At 38.7% G+C, this 26,962-nt stretch overlaps 1 protein-coding gene across 1 annotated transcript in view; it reads left to right on the top strand.

Annotated features, from left to right (window-relative positions):
- The window catches only part of LOC126183452 (1,4-alpha-glucan-branching enzyme), a 79,060-nt gene that overhangs the window by 16,104 nt on the left and 35,994 nt on the right, over positions 1-26,962 (top strand). The window contains exons 2-5 of the mRNA XM_049925447.1: positions 485-654; positions 745-860; positions 9,655-9,783; positions 15,595-15,739. Of these exons, the coding sequence (XP_049781404.1) occupies positions 485-654; positions 745-860; positions 9,655-9,783; positions 15,595-15,739 (560 nt within the window). The remainder of the gene's footprint in view (positions 1-484; positions 655-744; positions 861-9,654; positions 9,784-15,594; positions 15,740-26,962) is intronic.

The raw sequence follows: 26,962 nt of genomic DNA, 5'->3' as shown, positions 1-26,962 counted from the left end.
TAACTGTTCCATAGTTCCTACCCCTCCCCTCTCCCCTCCCTCCATCCCACTGCATTTTAATAGTTGGTTTAGAATACATATTCATAATATGTAACAAATTACTCACTAGAGGTTTGTTTATGATATAATGCATCTTTTCTGAATTTACCTTGTAATTTTAGTTATTTATAACAAAAGTCCAGTAATTATAAAATGCACATAGATATTTCAGGCTACTTAACAGATAAATCTGTTACCACAGCCTTTATTTAATTTTCATATTGGTTATCGTCACCAACTCGCACTCTAACCGCAGTCTGTGCACACGGAAGGTATCAAATATTTCACTGTAATGCTGTTTTATTTACTGGTTGAGTTTTGATTAATGAAGGGACGTTGGTTGAAAACTTTTTGTACAGATTTTGTGTAAACTATTTAAATTAGTTTAACAAGGCCTTGGCAAATAGGTAATGATGGTGCTTCTTATTATGAAAATGTTTTACAGGTATGCTTTCTTCAAAGATTGTTTAGACAAAATAGAAGCATGTGATGGTGGAATACAAAAATTCACTCAGGGATACAAATCGTATGGTATTCACGTAAATCCTGACAATTCAGTTACTTGTAAAGAATGGGCACCTGGTGCTGCAGAGTTATACTTGTATGGTGACTTCAGTGAGTATTTTATGAAGAGCTTAATTTTATTTTTTCATGCAAATTGAAGCACGTTAATGTCTCATTGTATTTTTGATTGAAATGCTATAGATAACTGGAATAGGCAAAGTCATCCATATGCTAGACGTGACTATGGAAAATGGGAGTTGCATATTCCCCCAAGACCTGACGGCTCCTGTCCAATAGATCACACGTCAGAAATAAAGGTAAGCTTTAGTTGATTACAGAGTAAATTTACCCATTTTAGCTTATCATTTATTTACTTCTTTTTGACTTGTGCTTTGGAAAGTGTCAAGATTAAATTACATGCAGGAGGCGGCTCTAAAAGAGAGAGGTTCTCACTTATCTAATCTCAGACTGACTTCACATACTATAAATGTGCAAAAGATACCTGCTTATGATTCTGTAACTTACAGGCCAATTGAGTTCATTGCTGGCAAATTTATATGATATTTCTTACAATTCTGAAATGTATTTGACATTTGCTTCCTCCAATTTAGTCTCTCATTCTTGTTAAATGTAAGGTTACCTGTCGCAGAGAAAATATTTAAACATATGTACCCCTATTTTCATAAACAATTATCGATATTAAAGTTATTCTACTATTGTTACTGTATATATGGGTCTATGAATGTAGGTACCTAATGCAGTATTGGTGCCATTCACTTACTTAAATTTATCATTAATTATTTGTAGAAATCCCCTATTGTTATTGGTTATGAGGTATAAAACAACATGATCATTGACACCTTAATTTATTCAGTTTCAACAAATAGCCATTGTCACAACGCTAAATAAACAATCATGTAAATACTTAATAAAAATAGTTAAACACACAGCTTCATTTGTGAGACTTTACTTTCCTTGCTGATGGTTAAACAAGTTCAATAATTTGTTTTGCTCTCTAGTGAATTTTTAATTAAGTGAAGGATGTTTTACCAATTCTCTTAGTACTTGGCCTCTAGTTGCACTGAATAAGGTTGCCCAGTAGTACAATACTGAAATGAATCATGTATACGCAGTTTCGGTTCACTTCTAACAAAGCCAGTAAGTTTGTACCACCTGAATGTGCAGATAGGTCATTCAGTGAGGCCACAATGAAGTACTTGATACATCTGTGTCAAAACTGGCATTGGTGTCTGTGCCTAAATGACATCAGTGTGACAAGAATTTTTAATCAAAAATTGCATATTTACTTTTGTGTACACATGCAGACTGAAGTAGCAAATGCAAATTTGTACAAATGCTAGGATTCGAACCCAGATCTCCTGCAGGAGCCCTGGGTTCGAATCCTGGTCTTGGTACAAATTTTCATTAATCACTTCAGTCTGCATATATACATCACAGATGCTTGAGACTTGAAAAGGTCTCTGCAACCATATAGTTTCTCCTAGACAACACCTATTCCATAGAATAATGTACAAAACGTGGTGGGTAGGACTTACTAACTTGCAACATATGTATACATTTTTATTTTTTTTTTTAATTAGAAATGTTCATAATGTAACCACATGTACAAATTAATCGGCGATGTGAATGTATAATCATACATTCCGCATCATTGCAATCTGTCTTGCAAAATGATCCATGGAACATGAAACTAACCAACTTTGGTAATTACATTTCTTGAATCAAAGGAAAATTCAGTTGTAAAAACTAATAAATAATTAAGCAGACTTTCTACACAGTACTTACATCCAGGAACTGAAATGTGCAGGACTGCTGATAGACACACTAAAAAGTAAAAGAAACAAACTACATAGCGTTTAGAACTAATAATTCAGAAAGTTAGATTGCATATCTCTTTTACTTCTACTTTCTTCGTGCACCATGCATCTGGTGGTAAATTTTAAAGTAAAAATATACTGCACTGAGTTATTTAGGATTATTCAATGTTGTTTACTGTTTATAAATTCTAATATAACAGAGATAGCAAAAACTGGTTGCACTGTGCTACATGTATTCCATGACATATCCTGCTGTATCTCTCTCTATCCCTCTTCTCAGTGTTGGCTGAGCTTACTGCCTGTAATGAATTGCAATAATCTTAACAGTCCTAGGGTTACAAGAGTATTTCCAGCAACTTATCTTCTTGTAACCATTTAATGTTTTATCAGCACCAATGGTATCCACACTATCATCTCAGTACGTAAATATCACCATAAAACAACCACTGTAGAGCTGGTCTATATTTTAGAGATTTTATGTGCTCATTGGTAACCTGGCATTGACTAGTTCTCTTCAGAATTTTGCACTTGTATAGATTAACTGTTGTAGAAATAATCATTTCTTAACATAAAGGAAATATTTGATGTCATATTGGTAGAATAAACAATTATATCAAGTATCAAGCAATGGAAATGTCAGGCAGGAATATCAAAAATGTAGAAAATGACATATTGCTACTTACCATAAAGATTACACGTTAAGTTGCAGACAGACACAGTTACGACACTTACAAGCTTTCAGCCACAGCCTTTATCGGAAAAAGAGAAAAAAACACACACACACACACACACACACACACACACACACACACACACACACACACACCATTCGTTCGGACAAGCAAGCACACCTCATGCACACATGACCACCAACTCCTGCAACTTGGACTAGAATGCATTCTGGTCCAAGCTGCCAGATTGGGCGGTCATGTGTGTATGAGGTGTGCTTTCTTGTCCAAACGAACGGTGTGTGTGTGTGTGTGTGTGTGTGTGTGTGTGTGTGTGTGTGTGTGTGTGTGTGTTTCTCTTTTTCCGACAGAGGCTGTGACTGAAAGCTTATGTGTAAGTGTCTCTTTTAAATGTGCCTGTCTGCAGCTAAATGTGTAATCTTTACAGTAAGTAGCAATCTCTCTTTTCTTACACTGAATGTATCAAGTATTGTAGCCAGTAATATCACACTGTACTTACTGGAGGGAAAAGATTGAATATTTTTGAAAATAATCATTAGTATGAAGTTCATGGTGGTGGTGGTGGTGGTGATGATGATGATGATGATGATGATGATGATGCAGGAATAAGTGTTACAGGGTGACACGCTAGTAAAGGTGCTGTGAATCAGTTTCCCACATCACCATAGTCAGGTTGCTATAATTTTTTCATGAAGAATTTGTAAAAAAATTTTTTTTGGCTTGTTTCCTCTGTGCAAAATTATTAATTCTCTGAATATGTAATAAAGGCACGTACAAATAATGCTGCATTGATAAAATGGGTGTCCCATACCATTATTTGTGTGTTCAGTGGAGGAGTTTTGGAGCACTTGACTTGAAGTATGATGGTTTCATCACAATCAGTGGAAGCTGTGGTGTCAAATCCTGACTTCATTATAAATAAGGAATGTGCAGTGTATTCAGTGAAATGTTGATTTTAGTCACAAAACTCGACAAATTAACTGCCTTAACAGTGAAAATCAGTATGAGGAATATGATGTATTGCTGAGATAGCACAAAGTAATGGGAGATGTACACTACCTGTGATTACTGATGGTCTCAAGTATAGCTACATGAACTGCCCGGGAAATGTAGCTGGCTTCTTGCATATCATCACATTTTTGGCATTCCCAACCCACTACCAAACTATCACTTATCAACCTAAGATATACCTCAGGCTACTCTACAAATCAGTCTGTTACCAAAAACTTAAAGATAAGTAGAAAAAAATGTTGAATCTGTGATGTCAAACAGAGCCTTAATTCCTTCACCAAGTCTGTTAAGATTGGTGGCTTGTGTACTGCTGGCAATGTCAAGAGTCTCTCTCCTGAGGATTTATGCTGGAGAGAGCCCTTAGTCTTGATTTTGTGACCGAGCGAGGTGGTGCAGTGGTTAGCACACTTTACTAGCATTCGGGAGGACGATGGTTCCAACCCACGTCCAGCCATCCAGATTTAGGTTTTCCATGATTTCCCTAAATCGATTCAGGCAAATGCTGGGATGGTTCCTTTGAAAAGGGCACGACCGATTTCCTTACCCATCCTTCCCTAATCCGAGCCTGTGCTCTGTCTATAATGACCTCGTTGCCAACGGGATGTTAAACGCTAATCTCCTCCTCCTTGATTTTTGGCAATTGGCCTCGAGTTGAGGGTGGCTTCGGTATTCACGAGCTCAATCTTTAGCTATTCATTGTTCATGCTGGAGCAACCGAGCATTTTTCAGAGATATCTTTTGGTTGAATTAGTCATTCTTTCCCATCATCCTCCCAACCAGCTTAGACAATCGTCTACAGTTCCGTTATCTGTTTGTTAGTAGTGTGGAATGCTTGGCCATAGATGGTGTATGGAATGCCATGTCTGCCAATAAATCTTTGTAGTGGCAACAAAAGTTGGTCCATTGGTGCATTGTGGACTAGCTCTAGGTGAGTGGCTCTTGTCACAGTACAGATAAACAGGACAGTATAGGATTTGGCTGTACTCTGCCATACAAAAGCCCAGGAAAACCAACACCACTGTCTGGGAATTGTCTGTGTGGTGGTATCTAGTCAACTGGCAGTGATGCTTTTATTTCTTGACCAGTGATACCATGTGCTATTTTACATGGTAGACAGTGATATATGACCTCCTTTATGGCATGCTGGACATGAAGTATCCAGGAGGAGGAATAAAGCTCTGAAAGCACAATTCTAATCCAAAGATGATGTAAACAGAGGTGAGTATGTAGGATTAAAAGCCTATGTCCAGGATAAGTGGTTGTTATTCCTCTATGATTAATGTGGCATAAATGAGGTGGATAGCACGGGCATTGTTCTTGTACAGCCATTATACAATAATGTCAAGCTGCTGCCGTTTCTTCTACTGTAAGGGAGAGCCTTATTTGTACAGAGACGGGTTGAATGTGTCTCGTCACATGGTGCTTCCATGTCTCTCTGTCTTCACTATCTGGTGGGACAAATAAGAGGTCAGCTAAAACTCTTTGGGGAGGGGGGGGGGGGCAGTTGAACGTTTCGGATATAATTTGACATCTGTCTCTCATAGGCGACATGGAGGACATTGTTCTTCTCCAAAGGTCTCTGCAGTGACAAAGCATATTTTAGTGTTACAGATGTTATTTAGAACAACAGCTGTCAATTTTCATGGGAGACAGACTATTCTTTACTGGTCCTCAGTAGAATGTGAAATTCCTCATGAAGTGCTGAATTTTTCACTCTCATTGATTCATCCAGATTTTTGCATATTCCTATTGTCTATAAGACCAGAAATTTTGGACTGCATTGTCAAGTAATAGGTTGAACAGCAGGTTTGATGAGATTAATGACAGTATGATTTATGGAAATCCTTGGGTGGCTTCTGCTAAGGATCCATCCAAATTTCGGAGGCAATAAAGCCAGTGATGAGAAATGCATACCGTATTTACTCGAATCTAAGCCGCACTTTTTTTCCGGTTTTTGTAATCCAAAAAGCCGCCTGCGGCTTAGAATCGAGTGCAAAGCAAGTGGAAGTTCTGAAAAATGTTGGTAGGTGCCGCCACAACTAACTTCTGCCGTCGAATATATGTAGCGCTACACAGGCATGGCGCCAAAACCTCCGCGTCATTTAAAAAAAAAAAAAAAAAAAAAAAAAAATGTGGAAGACGAGCTTTTTTTTCTCCGCCCCGAGTTTCGACCACTGCACTTTCATACATTATCCAACAAAGTAAATACAAATTCCGTATTGTTCATCTTCGAATGTAGCAGAATTTCGATGTACTACGAAAATCCGACATGCAAGACTGTTTGGGATGTTTGTCAATATGGCCAACTCTACTTTCTGAATTTTTTCCTACCTGTGAGAAGAGATGGTTGCTAATAGGAACCTGATGAAATGTGAATCACATGCAGTATTCTCTTCACCATAAGAATAATACGAATATCAACATTTTGTCATGTATTCTTTCGTGTTTGCTGCTATCTCATTTAAATCCTGCCTGCCTAATAAACTACGAAACTAGAGTGAGACAACAGCAAATGCGGAAGAATATGCGTATCGTGTCATGTTTATATTCGTATTATTCTTATGCCTAATAGTGATACTGTCAGAAATGAAGCATGGCAACTGACTAGATTTTTAATTCCAAGATGACTAATTTCTGTGCAGAATTTGATGCACTAAAGAAGCGGCCACAAAGATTTTCATACGGAGAAACATTTTCGCGTAACTCTCGTTCAGAACATGTTCTATCATACGCAGTCTATTATTTGGTTCTTGTTGATCATTATCAAAGAAAGCAACAGTGTAAGTAACAACAAATAGCAGTCTCTTGCCATTGTTTCGCTAATGAGACGATTACTCTCTCTCTCTCTCTTTTTTTTTTTTTTTAATTGTAAGCGGCGGTAGCGCGCACAAAAGCAAGCCATGCCACGAGCGGCGACAGGCCGTAAACACGCACTATCAGAATGCGACAAACAATGCGTGACACAGTACAGTAATGCATTTTCAGCTTAGAGTGACGCAAACACCTATAACAAAGAAAACAGCACTTATCAGATCAAAGCAAAATAAGCAATCGATTCAAACCAGACGAAGCATGTGAAAAAGGAAGGGTACCCGTATAAATACGGACGGAGCGCCTGACGCGTAGCAATGGCTACCTGGTAAAGCTTAACTGCTAAGCTTACGACTCGAACCAAACTACTGTAGCTGTATCGTCATTCATTCGACCTAAATTGTGTCTCATATTACAATGGACCAACTTTGTTTCGATTTGGAGGTGCGGCCTAAAACTTTACTCTCCCCTTGAATTTCGAGTCTCAAATTTCTGGTGCGGCTTAGATTCGGGATTTTTTTTTTTTTTTTTTTCCTTTATTTCAAGTCTCATTTTTCAGGTGCGGCTTAGATTCGAGTGCGGCTTAGATTCGAGTGCGGCTTAGATTCGAGTAAATACGGTATTGACGCAGTATCTTTAACAATTTTCTAGTGGTGATCTGCTTCATTTTGTACCTCGGTGGAGAGATCATTTTATCCTTCTGTGAGATCGGCCAGTTGTAAACTTTTACTATGTTGTCTTTTCAGCTCTTGAGTTACTGACAGATGTGTAGAAAGTGAATGAAAACTTTTGACTGCAGTAACTGTAAAGTGAACATGTTCCATGCACCTCTCAGTGTCATGTGGAGCAGCCAATGTTGTGTAACATAGTGAAAGAAGAATCGAAAGGAGCATTGACTCCCAGTGGGCAATTTACAAAAGCTTGTAGTTTTGAATTGTCAATCACTATTTTGCTGATGATGAAGGAAGACTGGCTACCATAATCTAAAACACACTGTGGAAGTCTACTTACATGCACGTACACCTGTGGCCCTACTACATATACACAGGGTCTCTGGAGGTAACTGAATACTAAATATCTAGTATTCACATTACCTCACAATCATGCACCCAGTGACAATACTGTTTGCAAGACAAACAGTAGGTTTCTGCCTTTCACACAGACCTCCTAACTGTAGGTCCTGACTTAAATCGAACATTGAAGGTTAGAGTCGACTGTACAATGTCAGTTGGTCTGCAAGTTTCCCCAAGAATCTTTTGCACTGTTGGTCCCCCATCAACCTCTTCTAACAAGAATTCCATCAGTTTCAGAATGTTACCTTCTGACATTTGTTCCCATTTTATATGAATTACCCAGTGTCAACATACATCTTCTAGGAATACGTGAAATACCTCTGGAAGTAAGAATCGACCACAAGCATCTGTCTTCCTGTAGTGCCTGCAGAGCTTGCATTCACTTATTGTGTTCTGTAAATGATAAGTTAAAGATTCAGGGGAATCAGACACTACAGATGTAACATCTTCCAGATAGTCAAGATGTTCTTGAATAATTCAGTCACCATAGTATGCATGTTGAATTTCCTGAATTTATTCATTGGCAGCTGCAGCTACACCAATGTCGTGTACCAAATGGTTGGGTTTCTGCCCAAATACTCTCGAAGAAACATGTTTGCTGATAGGCAAGTTCAGGTCTGCATTGACAGAGGATTCGAACTGTTCTGAGAAACAAGTCCATTGCTCAGTGTCACCTAAAAATGCCACTAACTTGATCAGTAGCAGTCAAACACTGGAACTGCATTACTGTGTAGAACGTGAAACTTTCAGACGTCATGTCTGAAAGTCTTCCCTCGATACTGTATTTTTACCTTCAGGATCACCCGCTTCACACAGTTAATGCTGTGTATTCCACAACACTGCTAACATATTATCTCCTCCTTGGGTGTAAGATTTTAAAACAAACTTATTTTATTACTGTAGTGTGTACGTAGCGTTGAAATGTTATGTTCGTTGTTTGCATTTCAGTTTAGAAAGACAATCAGTAGTTTCAATATCTTTTCTCATGTTTAGTCCTAATTGTATTGCCGGTAACAGGTGGCAGCACTGGACAAGCTTCGTTGATAAACTTCCTCACTAGATGTCAGCTATGCACTTGTTATGTAATTGGACAATTATTTTTCTACTCTCTATTTAAATATTACTTCAGTCGGATATACAATAAACTGATAAATTATGATAATGAATACAAGTGAGCTGAAGGTCGCAGTGCTTAAATGACTTAATGTAGAGTTTGTGTTGTACATTACATGTGGAGTTGTTACACTATTTAATCACTTGAAATCAATGTGTAAGACCCCTTGAATTATTTCAGATGTCCCAGATTCCAAAAGTTTCTGTCTGTGATGTTATCCCGAGTTTCTCCTCTGGAAAATGTGTGAAAACTATAGTCAGTCGACATGTGGCTTTATTTACACAGTACTTACAGATCATGAGAGTTGCATAACACTTTTATATACAGATTCGGAGATACAGATGTAAATGCAGAGAAGCAGTTTAGCGATTCCCCACAGGCTACACAAATCTGATACATTGTGATCCTGTATACTGTACAGGAAAAATACCCTGGTTGATAGTGCCAATGATCTAGATTTTAGCCACAAAATGTTATATACATAAACCTAATTACCTGATGATAAGTTGTGTAAATAATACTTGTTTTGTTTTAAACTTCTGAACTATTTATATTCAAATTTTTTCTCTCTTCAGATAATTGTAAAAACGCATTCTGGGGAGAGTGTGGACAGACTTTCACCTTGGGCACCATATGTCTTACAGCCGCCAAAGTCAGAAGGCTACACATTCAAACAAAGATTGTGGAACCCTCCCAAAGATCAGGTATGATTAGTGTTACATTTCCAGATATTTATATTTCTTGTGTACTTCTTTGTATTTCCACCGTATGGCCTTAATGCTAAATTTTCGCTGTTCTGCTAATGAAATAGAATGTGTCAGTGACAGGACTTGAGTAGGTGGTTGTGGTGGCAGCGGCAGGGGCAGCAGTTGGACAGTTGTATTTTATACACTGTATGACAAATAAAGTGGAGCACCTGGAAGAGATGGAAACAAAATAAAACTTTGAGATGAGTGGGTATGTGATGTCATTTCAATGATGAAGAAAGCCAGTCCAATTTACAAAAATTTGGAAATATGAACCCACTTTTGAGTACGATGTTGCAACCCCTCTGTCCTGACTGCGTGCACTGATTCAGTTGGGAAGAGTGCCATAAAGACATATCCTCTCCTGAGGCAAAATGACCACAACTGTTGTATCTGGCACTGGGACAGTGTTGACGTCCAAGCTGGTCCCCCACGTTCTATGCACAATATGATGGTCCTCCCATATGGTCGTCGGCTTTGGTCGACCAGAGCCTTGATAATGAGTATGCCTGCCCTCACATTCCCATGCAGTGCGAGATTAGGCCACTGTTACAACTGAATGCCTCACAAATCTGTATATTGCAAGATTTGACCACCTGGCCACATGAAGACCCACAATGAGGCCCCTATCAAACTGTCAGGTACTGATAACAAAGTAGATGGCATCTGTTTCCTTCACACTAATCACTCAACGTCTGATTCTGTTCATGCCCCATATATAACTTACCAGACTGGTAACACAACACTAATGAACTCTGATGGCCATTCTACCTGTCACAGAGAATTGCATCTATAATCTTTTACATACCCACCAATGGTGAGCGTGTATACAAAGTTCCATTGACATCCGACTGTATCTTCAGGGTGCTTCATGTCTGCTTGTAATGTAAGTACTGTTGAATCAAACGTCATTCATGCATACATTAGTGACCATAGCATTGCGGTAACCACAGATGCTGCTGCTATCGTGCATGATGATGATCAGTTTCAAGAGGGTCAGCAGGTAGTGAACTTCTTCGAAGACTGATCAGCTAGTTCTCTTAATCTTGTCATAATCCCCTATGTATTCTTCCAAACAAATCTTGCAAGCCTGCTATGTGCTTTCTAAAATTCATATACCTGACACAGAAAAAGCACTCCAGTAACACTCCACTTTCCAAATCTCTCTTCTTGATTAGCACGTGCACAACAGTTAACATTATACACTTAGAGGTAAATTGTTGATCACAAAAATGTCTAGTTATCCTGCTACCACTTGACACCATATTCAGTGATATGTGTTGATCCAGTGTGCCAGATACTTAACGCATCAGTTGCCGAACTGTTTCTCTTCCAACATCCATTTTCAAACTCTCACTTATTCCTCATTAGGTACATACTGGAAAAGACACAATGAACAATAGAGTGACACTTCTTGACGAGTGTGACACTATAATTCTTAGTAAATTTGTTTTGTTATTGAAAATTTATTACACAGAAAAACAGTGAAGTGGCAAAAGGTGTGAATACACAGTGTGCGAAATTACATCCTCCAAAGCATGCTAAGACTGCAGTGTATGACAACAAACAAAAGTACATGATGATCAATTCTGTTCTTGTTGGGAAAAAATGTATACAAAAACAATTACTACTTGGTCAAACATACTATTTCTGACTACTGACTACTTATGAGACGAGATGCTGTCAAGTGATGAAATGCATAACAGCAGGCCACCCTGTAAAACCAAGCTTTATGTGATGTTCCTTCACAATAGAATGCTATAGTTTTAGGCCGAAATATAAATGCAATCAAAAATTTGTATGATACTTTTACAGAAATAATAAAGACCTACAGAAAGTGATGCATTAGTATCAAAACATGTGTAAGTAAACAAAAATGGAAAACATTGTTTTGTAGAAGGCAGTTTTTTAAACGCCATATTTCCTTTTCAAAGATGGACGAAAGACAACAGCTGCCTAAAACTTTAGTAGGATGATAGTTGAACCATAACACTGTATATTTGTTGGCTATGCACCTGAAACAGTCAGCTACCCATTGAAACCTTTATGGGTTTCGTCTTATACCAGTCTTTTTATTACCTAGCCCATGTCGTAGTTTTTGCTCCATTCAGAATTTTCCACTGTCATAAACTTATATTTAGTTTCACATTGTTCCAATATTATCATACTGCTTGAGGAAAATTTATTGAGAGCTGATCGTTAATGCATTACTGAGAAACAGTTAATGTCAATGCTGGTTGTAGACTGTGCTTACATAGTAAACACTGTAGGATGAGGATGTGGTTCTGACTTATTAATATTTACCTAGCACAGGTAAACTCTGAGACCAAACTCCTGGGCTAGATTACAGTCCAGTTTAATCAATCATTTGTTTTAAAAGAAATGCAGAAACTGGATCTGTGGCATCAGTTGAACAGTTTAGAAAATGCCACACAGTGGTATACAAAAGTGGATTCAAACGTAGGGAGATTGACTGCCTTTCAAGGAATCTTTTAGTGGAACACACCAGCATGGACAAAGTCTGTCATTTGTACATTAAATGACATTGCTGCTGAACTGAGGGAAGATCCAGCATTGCTGAAAACCATAGAAGACATGAAAGAGGAGGAACTGGCCAAAGGAAAACTTCAATTAATAAATGGAACATTGTAGAAGGAGTGATCTATTTTTTTTTTTTTTTTTTTTCTATCCCAATCTCTCTGTTAGATATCAGCATACATCGAGAGCATTCCTGCCTACCATCTACAGATGAATGGCTTCACAGAACACTTTAATAAGACATTGGTAGGTATGCTCACAATGTATGTATGTCAAATAGAGAGACTGTGATATAATACTGCACATCATGACATACATACACAACACAGAGGAGCAAGACACTGCCATCTTCACACTGCTCTTTCTGCACCACAGTTGCAATGCTGAAATAGCAATGGATAGATTATTTGTGTTTCAACTGGACAATAATCAGGATGACTCTGTGAAACACCTCATCACTAGGACAAGAAACAAGCAACTGGCTTGCATACTGACCCTCGATGCCTGAGAGAGAGAAACTGGGAGCACTATAATGCCAAGCTCTGGACAGTGAGAGACAGCCTGGGAGACTTGGTATGGATTTTTACCCCTGTGCAGAAAGTGGGGCTACCAGAAAAGCTACTAAAGCACTGCTTCAAGGCATATCATGTCCTTCATCACTGGTCAGGTATCACACATGAAGGCGAGCATTATGACCTTTCATCAAAAAGATGGAAAGCACAGAGGCGTCGACCATGTCCTCCATATGAAGCCTTACACAGATCGCCGTTGGGGGCTTCTTGTTAAAGAATTCTATAGGTCTACCAGGTGATTGTGAAGCTTCAGTGGGAGGGGCTGCCTTCGATACTCATCATAGTGAAGAGACTGTGACAACATGACTCAAAAACGAACATCCACCAGTGCTGCCATGCAGAGAACCATTAGTTTCATGTTCCATGGATCATTTTGCACAATAGTTCGTAGTGATGTGGAATGGGTCATTTTACATTCACATCATAAATTAATTTGTAAATATGGTTAAATTCTGAACATTTCTAGGGTTAAAAAAAAGGGTAAAAAAGAAAGAAAAGATATACAGATGCTGTGAGTTAGTAAGCCTTATGCACCAACTTTTACACATTAATCATTACACGAATAGAAATTCATCTGTGAAATAGGATTTGTTGGGGAGAAACTTTCTCTGTTGCTTTTCAAATTTTACTTTGATGTCTGTCATAGATTTTATATCACTGGGTAAGTGATAAAAAAAATTTTGTTGCAGCATTGTGCACACCTTTTTGTGCTTAAGACAACCGTAATGTGGAGTAATACATGTCTATTTTTATTGTGGTATTGTAATTATATGCAGCATTGTTCCTTTTGAACTGCAGTGGATTATGTACAGCAAACTTCATGAGGAAATAAATATACTGTGAAGTGGTGGTCAGAATGACCACCACCTCAAACAGATCTCTAAAAGATGATCATGGGTGAGCACCACATATTATTATTACAATACGTTTTTGCTCAGTGAAGACTTTTTCTTAAAGATGAGTTACTCCAGAACATTATTCAGTATGACATTATTGAATAATATGCAAAATAAGCCATCTTATTGATTTCTCTCCCCCCGAGATTTGCAATCATTTTAAGTGCAGAAGTGGCAGAACTAAGTTGCTTCGTGAGTTCCAAAATATGTTTTTTCCAGTTTAAATTCTCATTAATAGATTCCACAATATTTATAATTTCTCGCCATGTGTTACACTTATCGTTGGTGTAGTACCTCTACATGTGCAGAACTGAATAATGTGGACTGGGTATATATATATATATATATATAATAGAGGGAAACATTCCACGTGGGAAAAATATATTTAAAAAGAAAGATGATGAGACTTACCCAACAAAAGCGCTGGCAGGTCGATAGACACACAAATAAACACAAACATACACACAAAACTCTAGCTTTCGCAACCAACGGTTGCCTCGTCAGGAAAGAGGGAAAGAGAAGGAAAGACAAAAGGATTGGGTTTTAAGGGAGAGGGTAAGGAGTCATTCCAATCCCGGGAGCGGAAAGACTTACCTTAGGGGGAAAAAAGGACAGGTTTACACTCGCGCACACACACACATATCCATCCACACATACACAGACACAAGCAGAGGGCAAGACCATTTGCAAAAAACCAATCGATGATACTTTTAAGAACTTTGTTTACCATTTCTTCTGTTTCTGCATGTATGCTTGGATTGATTACAGTAGTATTGTCATCTGCAAAAAGAACCACTTCAGCTTGTTGAGTATTTGACAGGAGATCGTTTACATGTATGAGACACAATAGTTAATCTCAGATCGACAAGATCTAGATCCACAGTCCTGTAGTTGGGCTTAAATGAGAACTTTTCTCCAGAAGAGGTACTGATGCCACCAAATAATCTGCATGCAGTGTGGCATAGTGGATAGCGTCACTGTCTGGCATGCTGCAGGTCACCAGTTCAGACCTGACTATCAACTATTATTTGTTATTTAGTATTTAGCCAGAAGGTTCTTAAAATTTCTTATGATTATAATGTTTTGATACTCTGGCATAGCCGATGTTTGTATAAACAGCAGCACACACTGTCCAGGAGTTCAGTTTTATTCTGGCTGTACATTGGTGTTCTTAATAAATTTGGACTTGATTGTGGCTATGACATGACTGTAACAAGAGTGTGCCGAGTGCCTTTCAAAAAATCCATTTGCAGAACGCGGCAATGTGGACGAAATCTCGGCCATCACTATATTAAATGGCACTGCTACTCAACAGAAGGAAGATCCAGCATTGCTGAAACCCATAGAAACCTTGAAGAAGATGAAACTGACCAAAGGAGAATTTCAATTAATAAACGAAACATTTTATAACAGGAACTCTGATTCAGTGTAACATATTCCCTCTTGTAACACTGTTAATACAGAAGTGAAAACTCAGCTTTAAGATGTATCTGACAGTGATACATGTGGAAAATGTTGAGCAAAGCACCCAGATATTCATAGTCTTTTTTTTTATGTTGTTGATTGATGTATTTCTAATGAAATAGCAACAAAAGTTATAATGTGTAGATTTCCTTATTTTCTTCTTGTGTTTGTGCAAGATTTTAATTTTTGTATGACAGTTTTCTAAAACAATCCCATAAACATTACTAAAGTTAGTTGTTAGTTTTGTTTGGCAAATAATGGAAGACCCAGAAATATACATTGTGAATTAATTGTTTCAGAGGTACCACTTCAAGCATCCTGAACCAAAAAGGCCAGAGAGTATGAGAATTTATGAGTGTCATGTTGGCATAGCTACGGAAGAACCTAGAGTTGGAACATACAAAGAATTTATTAATAATGTGATACCTCGCATTGTCAAAAATGGTAAGTATTTGTAATAATACCTTTCTCCATTTCTCCGTTGGCAAAATTTTATGAATTAGTGTTGAAGTACACTCATGTAAAAAAAAAAAAAACAGGGCCCCTTGAATCACTGGAGGTAGGACGTTCATATTCACAGGACATGTACATTAGTATGTTCTACAGAAGTTGAACCATTTTGACCTGCGGATTCAAGGCCAGCATCGATATTGTTGTGCAACATCACCTACCAGTAAAATGTGCTTGCAGCTCCAGACTTGTCGCTAATCGAAAATGTGTAGAATATGGTGAAATGACAGGTGCAACACTGTGACTCAACGTGAACTACCGCAGGTGAACTTTTGAACCAGGTGAATGCAGCATGGATGCCTATACCACAGGATGCCATTTGCACCTTTATACACGTCGATTCCATCACGCCTGCAACACATTATCAGGACCCATGACGGACCGTGTTCCTACTAGGCAACAGGACATATGCTGAACTGAGGTGACTGAAGTGCTAATCGTTTCTGCAGAACATACTAATGTACATTTCCTGTGAATATGAACGTCCTATCTCTAGTCATTCAAGGTGTTCTGTTTTTTTTCTGAGCATAAGTGTATTTTCCTTCATGGTAGGAGTTTAGGGTCATTGTTTAGACAAACTAATGTGTGTGTGTGATATGAATAAGAATAAAAATTTAAAGAGGCTAGTAGGAAGAATATCATAAAATGCAACAAATTCGTTGGTAAGTTATGTGATACAGTAACTACAATTTGATGTTTTCAATATGACACTTTTCTCTGTAAATGAAAGTTAGTTTCTATATAGAGAAAGAGCTACGACTTTTGCTTTTATTACTTGTTTCACAGGCATAATCCTGAGCTTGCAACCTGGTAACTCCTGTGATATGATATTCAAATGGCAGTGGCATTTCTAGATATGTGCCTTAGAGAGGAACAGTATTCGTCTTACAAACAAAAGTAGAAATGGTAAACATTAAGTAACATGAGTTGGATATTAAACAAATGACTACATTAATTAATTATGACTATTAAAGTAGACACTTTTGCATCATAATTAGAAAATAGTACATAAATGTTTTCAGTGTCGAATTATTGAAAAGGGGGGGAGGGGGGGGCGCAGGCAAGTGGAGGAGTATCCAGTGTTAACAAGCCAACTCAAAACTCTTAATTATTTAAATATACTCCAGTTGCTAACATTTAGTGTCATTCATAAAATGAGTAGTAATTCTTCCCTTGCAATCATTTCATCTTGTATCTGACCAATTTCATCAGGAAAAGAAAAAAGAACATCAACATAAAAGAAATTCAGAATTTGCAAGTAATATTCTGTGGGCTATCAGTTATTAAAGAGGTAGCAAATGTTTGAAATTACCTGTCACTTGATACAGTAAAACCTCCTATTTACACTTTTCAGTGGACTGATTCAAAAAAGTATAAAATGCAGGAAAATATAAAATACAGGAAAGAATAGAAAACACAAGAAGCTGTAGATTTCATGCCTATTGTTCTGTTTACAAAGAATGCCAGCTTTGGTGTATTAACCAATATTGTGTTAAAAGTTTTATTTACCGTAACTGGATTATGATCATCAGTAATAAGTCACACATTAGGACATGAATCTTTTTAATGTGTTTCCATGAAATGCTTTTGCTTCCATGATTTATTTACACCATTGTACACTATCTGAAAAAAAAAAGTAAATGCATGTTTGTGTACATTAACTCTCAACCACTGCCTTAGAGATAATCACAAAGACAGTGGCTGAGTGGTGACACGTACATATAGGTTTCCCCTCTTCATTCTGATCATGTCCAATGGTGTAAATAAACCACAGAAGCAAGTCTTTCATGAAACTACCTTAAAAAGGTGTTTGTGTCCTAATGTGAAACTTACTACAGATAATCATTATAAAATCATGACAAAATGTGTTACTCAATGTGTGATACAATTTGATGAAAGCACTAAAGTTGACAGCCTTCATAAACAGACAACAATCGGCATGAAATCTACAGCTTGTTGCCGACAAGGTAGTCACTTGGTTCAGGGACATCCTGGATGAGAAAGAGGACAGAAATCTTGTTATAGAGCATCTTGAGGAGGAATATTTACTTCAGCTCATACCAACCTAAGGCTTTTAGCAGAAATCTGTATGAAAATCACTGTTAAAGACCATGATAATGTCAAAGAAAACTTAAAATGGAGGAAATATTGTAACACAGAATCATTAATTATAGGAAAGCTTTGTGCTGAGACAATAGGACTTCCGTTCGAACTGACAAAAACGAACATACCATGTGTACAACTTTGCTTCCTCCATTTTTTCCCCAACATTTGAGGCTTTAATGAGGAAAATTGGTTACAGATGTATCATTCAAAGTATTTTCCATCACTGGCCGCTACTTTCTCCCACCTTTCTGGCAGTGTACGAATCCTGCGTCGAAAAAATTGTTCAACTTTTGAAGCAATCCACGAGTCGATCCAGTTTGTGACTTCTTCATGAGATCGGAAGTGTTGGTCAGCCAGGCTATGCGCCATTGATCTAAACAGGTGATAGTCAGAGGGAGCAATGTCTGGAGAATATGGCAAGTGGGGTAGGACTTCCCATTGTAATGTTTCCAAGTACGTTTTGACCTCTTTTGCAACGTGGGGTCGAGCCTTGTCATGCTGCAAAATTACTTTATTGTGCCTCTCGCTGTATTGCAGCCGTTTGTCTTTTAGTGCTCTGCTCAGACACATTAATTGCGTTTGATGACGAGCACCTGTGATTGTTTCACTTGGTTTTAACATCTCATAGTACACGACGCCGAGCTGGACCCACCAAATGCAGAGCATGATCTTGGAGCTGTGAATATTTGGTTTGGCCATCGACGTGGAAGCATGGCTGGGATATCCCCATGATTTTTTGTGTTTAGGGTTATCATAATGAACCCATTTTTCATCCCCGGTCACAATGTGATGCAGAAATCCCTTTCATTTTTGCCTCTGAAGCAACTCTTCACAAACACACAAACACTATTCAACGTCTCTTGATTTCAGCTCACACAGGACTCAAATGCCTTCTTTCTGAATCATGCCCATAGCCTTAAGGCATTTTGAAATGGCTTGCTGTGTCACTCCCACTAATCGTGCCAATTCTTCTCGAGTTTGACGCTGAGTAGTCACTCAGCAACGTCTCCAATTCTGCATCTTCGAAAACATTCTCTCTTTCACCACTATGTCGGTCTAAGACGTAAAAATCACCGTTCTTGAAGCATTGAAACCACTCACAACACATTCTTTCACTAATAGCGTCCTTACCATACATACTTGAGAGCATTCGATGAGACTCGGCCACTCTTTTCTTCATATTGAAACAAAACAGTAACATCTCCTGCAAATGACGAAAATTAGGCTCATAAACTGACATTTTCAATCAAGAACAACTTTATGATGCAGGCACAAATAGACTAATGTTTGAATGAGATTATGTTGACCGAAGTCTAAGCTAACTGCCTGATGTCTGCGATCTGTTTCTTTCGACCGCTGCTTACTGTTGTAGCCACCTATCGGCAGACGGCAGAAGCAAAGTTGTACACCTTGTAAAAAGCTGGAAAATATGAAGTGGAGGACTGTAAAATTGGGGTTTTACTGTAAATGGTTTATTATGATATGTAGGGGAACTTAGCTGGAAAGGCCGAGGGTTCCATCATAAGAATCATGGAACAGTAACGTACTAAAAAAAAAAAAGTTTTTACATAAAACAAACTATGAGGACAAAAGTCTCCAGACATGTATTGCCATGAATTGAGGCATAAATTGCTCCTCAATGCAGAGATATAAGCCATATAATTAATGATATGAAGGCCCACCATCTGTTACTGTGGCAGCATTTAATCTTCAGAGATTATTCTACCTTGATTTCTGTCACACTGAATGACCAATATGTTCTGTTCTTGCTGCAGTATAGTGAATAACTGTTATCAGTTTCTCGGAGAAAATTGATTTCCCACACTCTTTCATGTCAAATATATTTGATAAATGTAGGCCATGGCTAACAAGTCCACCTCAGTTGTTTCGAACCATGACATTAAGGTCTTCCTTTGGAGACAAAAATGTAGTGATACAGAAAAACCTGGCACTAAACTGTTTTAATAGTACCAGAACACTCCTATTATATTTAATGAATATCTACATGCATTATGTTTCCAACCAAAATTGATGATCTCTGCCTAAACCATGGAAAACAGTTAAAGGCTGTCACGCCACCACCCTGTTTCACTGCCACCCACATTATGTTCAGGTAAGTAGTATTTGCCAGGCATTCACCATGTCCACACACATCCAGCTAAGTGCTAGTAATGTTCTGTGGTACATCACTCCACATAAATTCCTTCCACTGTTCCTCAGACAAGTGACACCATTGTCTGCATTATTCCAAGCAGTGCTCTGTATTTTTCCTAGTGATCAGTTGGTTCTAGATAGCGAACTGTGTGTCCTGTCATATCTTTAATGACTGTTATGTTTCTGATCTCTCTTCCACTGCTACAGTAGGAGTCATAATAAATCACAAGGATGTCTTACAATGAGTTCTTACCATATGCTTCAGATTTCAGCATTTTACATTAATTAATATTTTAAGATTGCCGCAGTAATGTCTGAATTAGTGCTTTCCTGATGTTCCACATCAGAATAACATTACTGACAGAGATTCCGGGCATACCTGTACATAACTCCTTTGAAGCCCTCAGCAGACTCAATATTGTCAGTTGGCAGTTGGTTTTGACAATATTCCTGTATTCATGTTACAGCAGAGAGACAGATTTATCTTGCCCTCAGGAATTACATTTATTCAATTCTGACACATACTAGTTCAGTTAATACAGTAACTGAGGCATTTTGTGAGTGGTTAATTATGAAGCTTGAAGTGGATGTGGTTTTCCCATGTAGACAAGCTACATTTCTACTTACATTGATCTGTGAATAAACATATTGCCATATTTGGTGAACATAAATCCCAAGGTAAATTCTTAAATAAAAAAAGTTCACTCCCAGATGATAGTGATGTGATGTGATAGTTAAGTGTTCAGTTTTTGAACCAATGAATCAAATGGGTAGCGAGAAGTTATGCTTTCAGCAGGATGGTACAGCATGCCATGCCACTATGAGACGTTTTTCTTTGCAAAATGTTCAAAAGCCACACATCTCAATTTACAGGAACCAAAAGTAACCAACTGAATCAGATGATTTAATATTTTTGTGATTATTTTATGCAAGGGTACATAACTACAAAATTTATAGAAAGACAAACCTTACACTTCAGTAGTATAACATACGCATGAAATTTAAATTGTAGTTGATGGCATTGTTGTTGGTATGAGCATGTGCATTGTTATGGTGCAGGTACAAAGCAAAAGGATGTAATTCAGGGTATTGGAGACAAGATCTTCAAAATTCTTTAACAACTGTTCTTAATGGAGGCTTCATGTTCATAAAGCATTCCACAGCAGATAAAAAAAATAAAAACAGAATACTTTTCCCCAGGGACTGGCGCAAATGCAGCCATCATTGGTGCTGGTCAACTAATGACTTGAGTGTGCTAGCTTCTTCACTCTTGTGCTTGTAATCATAAAGCCATCTTCCACTGCGATGAATGATAGTATTAAGATAGACATCGGTTTGTTGTGCTTTAAGTGTAGTGGAATTCCAGACATACCTTGATTAGTGCCTGCTTCTGTTAAGCATTAGCAGTTTTGACATTCCTTGTTAGGAGAAATTTTCATGGTCAAGTTGGTATGAAAATTTGGTAACTACTTTGGTGGGGGAGGGGGGGGGGTTAATAATTACCATTTCTCCCAGTGTATCCAATATTTCCTGCTGATATCCCTTTACAGTGATGGAAGTCAACTTATTATTGACTTGTCATCTTTTTGAAGATGACTTCTAATCCAAGCTCGTGGAGTTACCTAACATAAGTCTGCTTTCTATTAAGTTATATATGAAATAATCTAGCCGATAATCATAGTTCCTGGAGATAGAATTTCAGCTTCTGCAATTTGTCATTTACACAATTGGATTCCCATGAAAATCTCAGAAAATCTTATTTGATAATTTTTTTCAGATTAAAGGTGACCACTCGCCAAAAAGATGGGTTGGGTCAGCAATGGGCGCCTTTGAGTTAGAGCACACACGTATGTGCACACACACACACACACACACACACACACACACACAGTGCCAGCTACACTGATAGTGTCAATGCTATTTTGTGTCAGGTGGGCTGGTTGTGGCGGGGTAGTGTCGGGTGGGGTGGGTAGAGGGAGAGGAAGATGGGAGGTAAGGAGAGGGACTGGGCATGGGTGACTAGATGCTAAGAGAGAGACGAATTTTCCAACTAGAAATGCGTGAGGGAGGGGTGGCAGGAATAGTTGTAGCAGCCGGTGGGGAAATGCACACACTGAAGGCTATGTGGGACATGAATTGGGATGTGTTGTAAGGACAACTCCCATCTACATAGTTCAGAGAAGCAGATAGTGAAGATTAGGGTGACTCGGGTTGTAAAGCAGCCATTGAAACTGAGCCTGTTGTGCTCATCTGCATGTTCTGCCACCAGGTGGTCAACCTTGTTGTTGACAACAGTTTGGCAGTGGCTGTTCACCCTGGTGGACAACTGGTCGGTATCACCAAAATAAAATGCTATGCAGTGTTTGCCAACGTGTTTACGGAAAAAAATCTCTCCCACACAGCCAAGCAACATGTGGACGATGTATCTGCTGTGACAAGAACTCCGTTGCCCAGTATGCTGAAGGTCTCACAAAGGCCTTTGCAGGCAGGCAATTCCTCTCAAACCTAGTCTACAAACAATTTCCCATGCCATTTCCTGACACTCCCCAATCCTGCCACCACCCCTAAGAATCAGTTACAAAGGAGCACCCCTCTTGCCACTCCGCCGGCCGGTGTGGCCGTGCGGTTAAAGGTGCTTCAGTCTGGAACCGCATGACCGCTATGGTTGCAGGTTCGAATCCTGCCTCAGGCATGGATGTGTGTGATGTCCTTAGGTTAGTTAGGTTTAATTAGTTCTAAGTTCTAGGCGACTGATGACCTCAGAAGTTAAGTCTCATAGTGCTCAGAGCCATTTGAACCATTTTCCTGCCACTCATTATCACCATGGACTAGAACAACTGAACCATATCCTTCACTAGGGCTTTGATTATCTCTCGTCCTGCTATGAAATGAGAGACGACCTACCCAGGATCCTTTGCACCCCTCCTAAAGTGGTGTACTATTGCCCACCTAACATACACATGGTTCTAGTCCATCCCTGCCACTCCTGCTCCCAATCCCTTACCACTGGGATGTGATCCCTGTTCCAGACCAAGATGTAAGACCTGCCCAATCCACCCACCCAGCACTGCCTACTCCAGTCCTGTCTTAGGTTTAGCTTATCGTATCAGAGGTCAGGCAAACTATGAAAGCAGCCATATCATATACCAACTCTGCTGCAAACACTGCACAGCCTTCTATGTTGGTATGACTACCAACTAGCTGTCCATCAGGATGAATGGCCACCACCAAACTATTTTCAGGAAAGAAGTTGATCACCTGGTTACGCAACATGTAGCTGAGCACAGCATGCAGCTAATCACAACATGCTCAGCTTCAATAACTGCTTCACAGCCTGAGCCACCTGGATCCTTCCCTCCACCATCAGTTTCTCTGAACTACACAGATAGGAGTTATCATTAGAACTCATCCTCCAGTCCGGTGATCATCCTGGTCTTGGTCTCGGGTAACACACTGTCCCCACACCTTCCACTCAACAGTTTTTCCTTTCTCCATCCTATTACCCCCTCCCAATTCACATCCCGATGTAGCCTTCAGCGTGTGCCATTTCCCATTGACCACTACAACTGTACCTGCCCACCCCTCCCTCCAGCATCTCTAGCCAGCAAACTGGCCTCCCTCTTAGCAACCCATCCCCAGTCCCTCTCCTTACCTCCCCCTCGCTCTCCTTCAACACTACCCCCCACCGCCTCCACAACCAGCCCACCTGTTACGAAACAGCATTGGCACTGTCAGTGTAGCTGGCACAACATAGGTGCAGAGCACATGCGGGCATGGGTGTGGGTGTGGGTGTGTGTACTCTACCTCATCAAAGGATAAATCTGAAAGCTAGCAAGTTTTTCTTCTTTTGTGGATGCCTATCAACAACTCAGCACTTCTGCTTTTTGGGAAGTGGTTTCCTTTAATCTGAAAGTATTTACAATCTACAAGAACTTTCTTACAACATTTGATAATTTTTTTTTCATTTAAATATTTGATTTTATGGCTGATGAATTGATAAATGGCCTTCTGGAAGCCAAAGATTGATGAAATCCCATATATGAGTGCCACCAATGCTATCAAACTCTGTTCCAAAATATGGAATCCTACCACGGAGGTTACTGGAGAACTCTGTAAGATGATGTGAAGATCACTGTCCTTGTCACTGCAGAGCAGAATTCCTTTAATTATGTTTTTAGCTATTTCTTAAGGGCTTATTTTGTTTTTCAGTGTTAGAAACTCTCTCTCTCTCTCTCTCTCTCTCTCTCTCTCTCTCTCTCTCTCTCTCTCTCTCTCTCTCTCTGTGTGTGTGTGTGTGTGTGTGTGTGTGTGTGTGTGTGCGTGCGTGCGTGCGTGGCCGTGCGGTTAAAGGTGCTTCAGTCTGGAACCGCGTGACCGCTATGGTCGCAGGTTCGAATCCTGCCTCAGGCAGGCGCGCGTGTGCGTGTGCGTGCGTGCGTGCGTGCGCGCGTCTTTCTTTCATCTGTCCACACACAGGAAAAATTAATGATATAGCATTGATGGCTGTTAAGCAAGTGCATTCAACAAATTGACTTGTGGCCCCATAGCTAGAATGTTTAGGATAACCGCAATACTGAACAGGCATGCCAAAACTTTTAGGAATTTTTGACATTAATTGTGGAAGGTCACTTTAAAGAAATCTGTGCAAGAAATCCTTGCAAGACAATTCTGAGACAATATGTTCAATTAATTTATTATCGGTATAACTGTCCTCTATATTTACAGTGAGGTGATGGCAAAAATATGCCTGTTAAATGAAATTTTCTCAGGCTGTAATTCTAAGTTCAGGAAGTTGCAGCAATCACTTGTGAAAACAGCTCTCTATGTGTACTATTCAGTTGTTGATTACCTTGTGAGTTTTTTGCTGCTGTCTCCAATAACTGAAAAAGAAATCATGACTAAAGACTACAGTTTCAATCAGGCATTAAATCCCAGTTAAAGGGGCTGTATAGAAACAGATAAATATTGTAATTCTGAAAACCCAAACTTTTGACCAATTTAAGTTGTGAAATATTACACTTCATGTAACATCCTTCTTATTGTGTACTATGTAATATAGCATTGAGAGTTGAAATTAACGTTCGTGAACAACGAAAAATTAAAATGTTCGTTGTAATGGATAACCATTATTACTTTGTAATATCAGCAGTGTTATTGTGCAATAACAGCAGTTTGTCAATTTAAATAGATTTTGCACCATTTTTTATTTTTCATGGCATCAGACACCACTGACCTTAAGGAAAATTCTGCAACTATATTTTATGAATGTATTATAATATGTGAGAATGCATTGGTAGAAGTGTTCACTTTTCTACAGAGGATGAAATTCTGTGGTAGTGGGAAATTTACCATGTAAAGAGTGTTTCCCTGTGGATGTCCACCCATTTGGCAGCCTTATATGGATAAAGTAAGATTCACAACAGACTGGGCACCCTCCTTCATCACAAGTATGGAATGCAAAGTGTAATCACCCTGTTCACACATTACTTCATCTCTGAGGAGTGAGGTCAGTGTGTTCCCAGCAAGGTATGTGACCCAAAAGCAAAAGTAATAATCTACAGTTGACTAAGTAATGTGTTTGGCTCTATTGTACTACTTTTCACATTTCTAAATCAAAACTGGCAATGCAAAAGAAGATTTTGGTGCATTTGGCTTGATAAAAATTCCTGAAGTGTGTCCCTCATAGCATGCTACATTTTAACAGAGTATAATGTAATTCCATTTAACATGCAGACATGAATCAGTGTGGATATGGTTACAGGAGACAAAATAAAGATATTGATGGTGTATTTTTCCCCCTTTCTTCTCCATTGTGCTGTTATATGGGTAAGGAAAAATCTGGTGCTTTGCTCGGAGAAAATTAGCAGACATGGTGTGGGTGCCTTGTGCATGAAATTTTATTTATTTGAATCATCTGTAATTTAAAATTGGAAACACAATTGTCTTTTTTTAGAAAAGAGAATTTGTATTCAACTTGCACTATTTACTTACAATATGATTATAATAAAACATGCCCTACTTAACCATCTCTGTGTGGAATGCAGAAGAAGCACACTTGGGGAAATTTTACTGCAAACATTGCTAAGGACATGGACAAACTAAAAAATGAACAATCAGTTTCATAGAAATGCTTTTATGTTTCTGCCTGGTTTTGTGGACACAGTATCTATGACTCCATATAGTGTGCTCAATATGTTGCTATTTTTTGTCTGAGACTGTCCAAAAGTGTAAGGTAACACACTGCAAAACTCCCTGAAGCATCTCTCTGGGTAGGGATAATAAGTCTTTTTACATGATTTTCTTTATGTAAGAAAATGAAACACCTATAGCTGTCCTTACGATGTCATTTATTGTGTGGCTACCAGTTTCGGTGCTTCGTGCGCCATCTTCAGGCCTTAGCTGATGCTGAAGGGGTTATGATGTTGTCTCTCCAACTATCGACTCAATGATAGCTGATGACTAGAAAGAGAACATCATGTTTGCAGATTGCATAAACTAGTTATAGATACTGGCACTGATGCATCATGTATACGGGTGGTGTTAACCTCTTCAGCATCAGCTAAAGCTTGAAACTGGTGCACTGAAGCACCAAAACTGGTAGCCATACAATAAATGACATCATAAGAACTGCTGTAGGTGTTTCATGTACTTACATAAGTAAATGGCCGATATATTCCAGACCTCCAATCACAAGGATGGACATACAAAAACTAGATTTTCTGTAGATTGATGCAAATCGAGGTTTTCAGAGAGTCTTAATACCAGAACTCTCAGCATTTTGAGAGCCAGTGAATGAGGCAGACATTTATTAGAAAACTTTGATCTTAAATATAAACAGCACAATGTATTCTCTGCAAAAGAGTAAGTTCCCTTCTCATTTGAAAATGATGGGCTAAT

This window comes from Schistocerca cancellata, chromosome 4 (assembly GCF_023864275.1).
Source record: "Schistocerca cancellata isolate TAMUIC-IGC-003103 chromosome 4, iqSchCanc2.1, whole genome shotgun sequence".
Taxonomy (NCBI): Eukaryota; Metazoa; Arthropoda; class Insecta; order Orthoptera; family Acrididae; genus Schistocerca; species Schistocerca cancellata.
This window is presented reverse-complemented; position numbering and strand designations above follow the sequence as displayed.